At 36.9% G+C, this 8,296-nt stretch overlaps 1 protein-coding gene across 1 annotated transcript in view; it reads left to right on the top strand.

Annotated features, from left to right (window-relative positions):
• Window positions 1-3,640: 3,640 nt before the first annotated feature.
• LOC104626288 (dnaJ homolog subfamily B member 6) overlaps window positions 3,641-8,296 on the top strand; it is a gene marked incomplete at its 3' end in the record, with an annotated part of 4,914 nt that continues 258 nt past the window's right edge. Inside the window, exons 1-3 of the mRNA XM_010294172.1 lie at window positions 3,641-3,752; window positions 5,176-5,285; window positions 8,011-8,070. Of these exons, the coding sequence (XP_010292474.1) occupies window positions 3,688-3,752; window positions 5,176-5,285; window positions 8,011-8,070 (235 nt within the window). The remainder of the gene's footprint in view (window positions 3,753-5,175; window positions 5,286-8,010; window positions 8,071-8,296) is intronic.

Raw genomic sequence — 8,296 nt, 5'->3', positions numbered from 1 at the left:
GCACTTATAAAAGTTTATAGCTCTCTACATAGCTATCTTCTGTAATTTTTCTCATGCCTTTTATGTAGCTGAGGACTTTGCTGTAAAGAGAGTTTATGGGCTGGGTTTTAAGATAACTGAACTGATGTAGCACTGGCTGTGCTGTTAAGTGGGAGGTCTTGTGCCTGGTCATGTACTCCTATCAGTTGCATTGTGTCAGTACAAGCATTCAGGGCTTGTGCTCACTAAGCCAGAACAAAGCTGACTTCTCCTGTGATGACTGAGAAATCTATAAGCTATGGAAACTTTTGATTCACATAAACATTTGGATGTTTGATTTGTTCATTCTCCAAAGAAGGTGTTAGAGTAGCTGACAGCATCCTGTAAACATAGTGCAGTTATGAACACAAGTAACCATAGATTTTTGCAAGCAAACACAAAGGCCATGAAACAACTTCTTTCATCTGGAGGTTTTTTGCTTGTTTTTTCTTCTGGGCCTTTGAAGATTTTCTGTGGTTGGAGGTGGGAAATTAGCTAATGTGGGTTGCCTTCCTTGTGGCCTTGGGAAAGAAAAAAAAAAACACCCTCTTGAGTGCCTAGTTAATGAGCCTTGCTTGTGTATTTGGAGACGAATTATTTGACAGATTTGGGGTTGGAAGAAGATTTTTGTCATGTTTTGGTTAGGACAGTTGAGTATTTTTGCTTTTCGTTTTGCAGGAAGGTGTATGGTTTGCTGCTTTGAAACATTTAGGCGTTTTCACCATGCAGATTCCTACTAGCCTAAAACTGCCTTTTTTTTAATCAGCCATTTTCTGTTTTGTTATAAGTTGATGGTGGTTGTTTTCTTAGGTGAATATTTTAAATATTTTTTTTTTCTGTAAATACTGGAGACAGAGGTCTTTTCTAGTTTGTGTTGGTCTGGTTTTTTCTGTCTGTCTGTTTTTGTGGTTTGGTGGGATTGTTTTGTTTTACTGGATGTTGAGCACAATTCCAAGTATTTTTAAGGGGCTAAATACTAGCTGACACTGTTTCATGTTGTTACATGTTTTGCTTAAGTTGGACAAAAAAAAAGCTGCAGATGAATTTTCTTCAAATAAATATTGCTAAAACCTTTTTGCACACAAGAAAATAGTTCCTATGATACCGAAAAATGTAGCAATGCTGTTTGTGCTTTATGGTAACTAGCAGAGAGAAGTAATGATTAATTGGAGATGAACTTTTAGTGTCACTTGAATGTTTGATTAAGAGGAGGAGAATATAACCAGTTTGTTTTCTTTAGAGAGCTGCCGGCTTGTCTTAATTCCAGACTTTATATTAGTAGCATTTAAAAACTGAACAATAACATACTCACAAAAGATAGACTATGCAAGCCCCAGACATTCCGTTGAAACAAATAATTCCTCTGTTCTTGGGGGAGTTGCTTTTTAGGGTCAGAGTAATCTAATAAGCACTAGTCACGTTGCCTCAGCGCTCATTTTTGGTCCCAGCTTCAGGCTTGTGATGTTCAGGATATATTGGTATATGTATTGAGTCTGAACGTATAATACTGCAGCACTGTTTTTAAAGAAACAGCTAGAGTTTAAAGAAACATATGTTGAAATCGATACGAGTACCAATGTGCACAAAGTTCTCTGATTTACTTCTTAGATCTAAGCTGCTTTTCCTACCTGCTTATTCTAGCTAGAAGGTTGAGTTTCGTATTTTACCTTTAAGATATCTGCCTAAATTGAGAGGAGTGCTAATGCAAGTCTTGCATTTAAGAAGAAAAGAAGAATATGGAAAAAACACTTAGCAGTGTGGTATGTGCTCTTATGTGTTGTGGCTTCCTGCTGTTAGCTTGCTGGTTTTAGACTGGTATCTCTTGTTAGGAGGGGCTCTGACCTCTAGCCTTAAGGTTGACTCATACTAGATTCTGGCCTCTATTTCTTTCTGTAAACTATATGTTCCATATATGCTATTGCTCATAAAGATTGGCTGCAGCATTTGATAACATACTTGAGCCATGCTAACCATGGTCCTTACCCGTGTATTCTCAGAGCTGTTCTTATAATCGTTGTTTGGGAAACAGCAGAACTAGTGAGACTAGTTGACAGCAATTATTCTGGGATATTTTGGGTAATCTATATGTTTACATATGGAACCCTGCTATTACTATATTAGTATTGGCATTCTTAATATTAATTTTAATGCATGTCTCCCAACTTCCCTTGGTCTTGGTCACAATATTAAATATACCTTTACTATTTTTTCAGTGTGGAGGTTTCTTCAAAAGGGCAAAGTCAATTAGAGGTCTGTTTACCTGCTACCCTTTAATTTTCTAAGTGTTTGTGGGACTGTATGGTTAACTAGGTTGCTAAAACCATCCAAGTTTTAAAAACACGTAGCTCCTCCAGTACTTTTGGTTCTGTAAGTAGTTTGGAGGGGGGAGGTAGCATGGCAGGGTCTTTCTTAAACTGGTTTTGCCATTTGAGAAAATGTGTGGGTAACCACATCCCTAATTAAAGTTAATTAAGCTTTAACCTACAACAGCAACGTATTTTGAAGACATACCGATTTATTTTAAAAGGAAATATGTCTTTAATATTTGTATCCCAGGATGTTGAAAGATACATGTAATACTAGTACAATAAATTAATTTCAGAATATTTCACTGGGCTATATCATGCTTGATTCTTTCAGCACTTATGTGAAAGAACATGAAAATGAGACTTTGCCTGGGCTGAAATGAAAAACACTGAATGACTTGGAGGGGTGGTGCTTTCAATGAATTTTTGTTCTTGATGTACGGATAAGAAAATGTGACTAATACATTGCTGTATTGTCATGTTCTAAGTATGTTTCGGTGACTTTGCTTGCAATGAATTGATAACTCAGTGAAAAGGTCAGTGTTGCCTTGTTCATAAAACTTGAAACGAACCAGCAGCAGTGGCAGGGTGGAGGGGTGGTTGGAAGTTTTGCCAGAATGGAGACTTGTTACAGTGGTGGGAAGAAGCAGCCCTTGCATGAAGAGATGAAATGCTCTTGAAATATTTAGGCAGTTTCTTGAGGTCATTTAGTTCAAATTACGGTTAGTATGACTGTTCTTGTAACTATTTTCTTAATATTGACAAGAAACTGTCAGTATTTAAACTGAGTAGACCTGCACATACATTGCTTTTTCGAAGGGAGCATCTCAGAGTGGAAGTAGTATTCAGAGCAGCAGATGTAAAATAGGTGGCCTTCTGTTTATGCTTATATGTGCTTAAGACATGACATAGGTGTCAGAGATGACATAAAGTGAACAAGATACGTTGTTTCTTTTGCATTCAGAGTTATTAGTGTATATATCAAAATGATGACATACTGTATGTACTCTTAATATACTGATTAAATCTAGTTTTTCAGTCTTAACTTGTTTCAGGAAGGTGCTGTTTACCTGTATCTCTGTGCACTGTGTTTCAGTGGGTTTAAAGAACATAAACAAAAATCAGAATAAAAGTAATTGTTTGATCCGTCAACATAAAATAAAGGGTTTTTTTTTTTTTGGTGTTTGGAACATTTGAATTTCTGAAAACAAGCAGCTCTTTCAGATCAGGTTTGGTACTGGAAGATACTTGGCTCCTACATGACTTCTGTGAAGTAGCATCACTGTACAAGCTTTATTTACAAGTTCTTGTTGTTACAGGGCTTGAGAGACTCAGCGGTTGTTAACAAGACAACTACTGAAACATGGTGGATTACTATGAAGTTCTGGGAGTGCAAAAGCATGCCTCAGCAGAAGATATTAAAAAAGCGTAAGTATCACTGGTGTGTATATATAAGTTATGTATTTTAAGGAACACATAACCACATGGTTTCTGGATTTTCAGTTGTCAATAGTAGGATGAGTAGTAGTCATCTGAGGTGATACCTTCACTACCAGAGGAAATACTTAGTGTTCTGAAGAAAAAGCATTTGCTCATTTTTATGAAATTGGGAAAAGAATCCTGAGTACTGCTAAAGTGAAAATGCCATCAGCCAGTGGTTTTTGATCATTGATTTCTGTACAGGTGTGCCTCCAAACTTGATATGGTACAGGCAGTGACAGCCCCTTCCTTCTGTGGCTGAATTGCAGTAACTAGTCTTCATCTCCATTTGTTTTTTCAAAGTTATTAACAAGTATTTGGCATGCTGCTTTTTTGGATACTAGCTCTTTCTTGACATGAGGTCTGGTTTCTGTGCTTGGATTTTGATGGACTGAACATCTGTTACTATTAAAAAAACCCCCACTGTTTAAATTAGGAATGTTCAAAGGAATTAAATACAGTTCTTTGTTTAGATTTACTGTTTATGTACTATTTTAAGATGGGTGTTTGTGACATTTTCAAAAGAGACAGTTTACTTTTCCACAAACAATTGGGAGGAGGCATTTTTGGTATACTAGAAATGTGTACTACAGAACTGTTTGACAATAAATTGCAGTTTCAAGTGACCTGGAAATACTGAGTTTCTCTCTTGCCTTCTCCTAGGAGTCTGAGCCTAATTAATCAAATTGCACTACTGTGTGGAAGTTTGATTTCTTTGTTTTTCCCTCCTCCCTTGTTCTTTTGCAAATTCCTGCGCATACTACTTTGTCAACTCAAATGTTTGAACTGTGTCTTGTGTGACTCTATGTAAAATACTCAAATTGACCTAAGTGCAAGCTTAGCTTTGCCCCTCTAAGTGCTTAGGAACTTGCCTAAAATAACTTCATTTGGGGATAGGAATTGTGTGTGAGTATAGCAGTCAAAGAAGCCACTGATGTTAGGATGCTGCCACAGTTCGGTATCAGGGTACTCTTTGAGCTGTATCCTCTCTGTCTGTATCAGAAGAGTACTCTTGATGCTTCCCATGCTTGGTTGTAGTATTGAATAATGATGGAGCTCTAAAGAGAAGCCCATAGCAGAAATGTTGTGGAATGTTTTGCTTAGACCTGCCAAATGTTGATCATCAGAAACACAAAAGAATAACTAATTTCAAAATACCTAAAGAACCCCAAACCTGCTTTTTTCTTTTTTTTTAAAGCAAATCTGAGTAGATGGTTCTTTGTGTACTTGCAAAATCTCTTGCTAATGGTCTAGACACAAGATATAAAGGACTGGGGAATTTCTAAATACTTGTTTGAAATATTTTGTATTTATCTGTATAGCATATTCCTTCATTTCAGAGTAAGATATCCTTTGTTTTCTTTCCATTTAGGTACCGTAAATTGGCATTAAAATGGCACCCTGATAAAAATCCAGACAATAAAGAAGAGGCAGAACGGCAATTTAAACAAGTAGCTGAGGCCTATGAAGTTTTGTCAGATGGTAGGTATTTTAAATGGGCTCTTGAACAGCAGGTCTGTAGTGTGGGTATCAGACTGAAAATGCTGATGTATGATGCTTTAAAGGGATATTGTAACTTCGGTTTACCATCCAACTGAACTACTTCCTTATCAAAAGAAAGGAGAGAAAAAGAAGCTTGCAGATAGGACAGATTAAGCAGAAATTTTGAAACAAAAACATCAGGATCTCTATAGATGAGTAATCAAACCAGTTTCCTTCTAGAAATTGAAATCCTATGTTTGCCAGGCCCTCTTCAGAAATTTCTGAAGAAATATCTCTGAATACCACGATTCATTTTCTCTTAGGAGGTGAAGCCAATGTTACCGTCAGTATAGGGGAATTACTGTGTTTATCCAATAGAAATCAGTCTAGACAAACTGTATCTACTGCTGGGCCTACTGCTTCTAGTTCTTGTAACAATAAGCTAGTCTTGACAAAGCCCAAGCGTACTGTAAACCTTGCTGAAAATTTGGATTGAGTTTGAGTGAATTCCATAAATTCAGTCAACTGAGATACTGCGGAGAGTGTTTATTTTGAATTGTTCTGAAACAGTTGCTTTGCCTGACCCATGTGGTACAGGAATTCACTTTGTAGTTCACCCATATCTTTTTTGCTTGAAAACTATCATTAACCTTTGCTAGTGTTCTTGCAAAAGCAGTTTGAATCCTAACAGTGTGATTTAAGCCACTTTGATTATTTTCCCCTGTAATTGACTGCAGCTGTCTATATGCTATTTCTGAAGTGTCCTTGATTTCACCTGAGACCAGTGAGTTTGGGAAAGCTATATTTAAAGCACTAGTAGCATCTAGATTACCTTTCAGAATTTGGCGTGGTTTATCAAGCTGTAGTCTTGCACACCCTTTTTCTTTGGTTGGTTTTGATACTTAATTGACAGGGGAGAAACAGAACTTAATTCATGGGCAGTTCATTGTATACTTGTCTTCTAGAGTAATTTAAACTTCTTAAGCGAATATTTTCAGCAAGATAAAAATAGGATACTGGTCTGGTTGTTATACAGATCTTTAAGTTCTTCGGAAACAGTACACTGCTAAAATTTTAGAACGTTGTCTTAAAATGCTGCCTGTTTTTGGATCTAGACCAAATCGTAAATTGCTGGTGGCTTAACAATCATTTGTGCAGCAGGGGTATCTGAATCCTGAGCCCTGTGGTTGAGAGGCAATCAACTGTTCTGCAGACTTAATGAAATTTTCAGGCACTGTTGCAGGCTTGAATGAAGACCGATTTTTGGCAGAAGAATAGTTCTGTAGGAGGTTACATAAGCAAAAAATACTGAAATTGGGTGATCATAGAATACACTTCACTTGTGGTTTCAAGAATGTTATATTTTTCAAGATAAACTTTGGGCTTTGTGAGCCCCCTAGTCTTCCTTGCTGCTTCCTGCTCCTTCTGACAGTTTGTCTACATTACTGCTTTGGTCTTTTTACATTGCTGGGTTGGTTAACCTCCTTTCTTTAAAAAGGCAATACGGGTAATGTACCAGGCTTTGCTGGGGATGTGTGTGTGACCCTATTGCACGTTTCCATTGTTTGGAGATGATGACCAGTATATAAAATTTTAATTCCTGTCAGTCAGAGGTATTTTACTTTTCAGTAGCTGTTTGAGGTAAATGCATGTTCTTTCAGTGATGCTATTTAAATTTCAAAACCATCTTTCACTGAAGAGGTTCCAGTGAAATATTCCAGTGGGAATAGCCTGTTATATTAAGAGTCTAAAATCAGATGCCCTGACTGGTTTTTGGCTGATGCTTCCACAGCAGTGCAAGCAAAATAAGCTAACTGACTGCCTCTTTAAGCTCTTCAGGTTCCCTTCCAGTACCAACAATGCAGTCTGATCTTACATAGTAATGTAGAGTTAATTTTTCTCTCCTTTCTCATGGATACTGGAAGGCTGGTCTGCAGTTACATTAAGAAAGAGCTATTCCATGCCTTCTAGATAATAGAGAGCAAACAGTTTGAGTCAAATCCTTCCATAGCATTTTTTTAACATTACTTTATTTCCCTTTATTAAACTAGAAATGGTTGTAATTAATTTGAGAGGATTTGAAGTCATTCATACAAACACTGTCATTCCATTCTCGTAACTCTGTCATAATGGGCTTGGTCTTGTGCAATAAGAGGAAAAGAGGCAGTAGTCAAGGTTTGCAACAAGGGAAATTCTAGTTGGATAGAAGGAAGAGAATGCTTACAATGAGGATACTTGAGCACTGGGACTGTTTTCCAGAGAGACTGTGGAATCTTATTTTCTTGGAGATTGATGAGATTAGGGCTTTATCCAGGCGAGTTTTGACCAACTTTGAGATGCGACTCGTTTGGAGGAGAAGGTTGAATTCCAGAGGTCCTTTACAACCTAAATCTTTCCATGGTACCTATGTGAAGATGAAGACTGCAGTATTCTTTTTAAAGGCAAACTTTCTTGTGAAGTTTGTCCTTATACCAGTTTTTTCCTGATAGAGCAGGACCTGAGCTGCTACAACTAAGTGGTAATCAGTCTATAAAGTTTGCTATCTGTTCTTTCTGAACCGAAATTGCTTTGGCAATCCTTGAAAAAATGTTGACCAGTTATGTGCCAGAACTTTCTTAAATAAACTAGCTTTGAGAAGATGTTTAGTTGAGAATACCAGTTTTTGTTTTTTTTTCCAAATTCAATGTGCCTATTTACTGACATGATGTACAACTTCTTCTTGTAGCTAAAAAACGTGACATCTATGACAGATACGGAAAAGAAGGCTTAATAAATGGAGGCGGAGGTATGTTGACAGCTAGCAGTTCTTTGCTTTCTTTATTCTGGTGGAAAGCCATTTTCTGCAGCTTTCTTTTTAAGACAGGAATCTGGAAATGCCTATTATAAGGCCTAAAATGTAATCTTCTGAAAATAGAAATTATAATTTTTCTATTTATTGTAAAAGGTACTACTGAGATCTGGAAACAGAGAAAAGAAAATTAATTATAAAAAGTACTGTGTACTTAATTGAG

Source organism: Phaethon lepturus, unplaced genomic scaffold, assembly GCF_000687285.1.
Source record: "Phaethon lepturus isolate BGI_N335 unplaced genomic scaffold, ASM68728v1 scaffold40639, whole genome shotgun sequence".
In the NCBI taxonomy this organism is placed as follows: Eukaryota; Metazoa; Chordata; class Aves; order Phaethontiformes; family Phaethontidae; genus Phaethon; species Phaethon lepturus.
The sequence above is the reverse complement of the archived record's forward strand: the minus strand, read 5'-3'. Positions and strand labels throughout refer to the sequence as shown.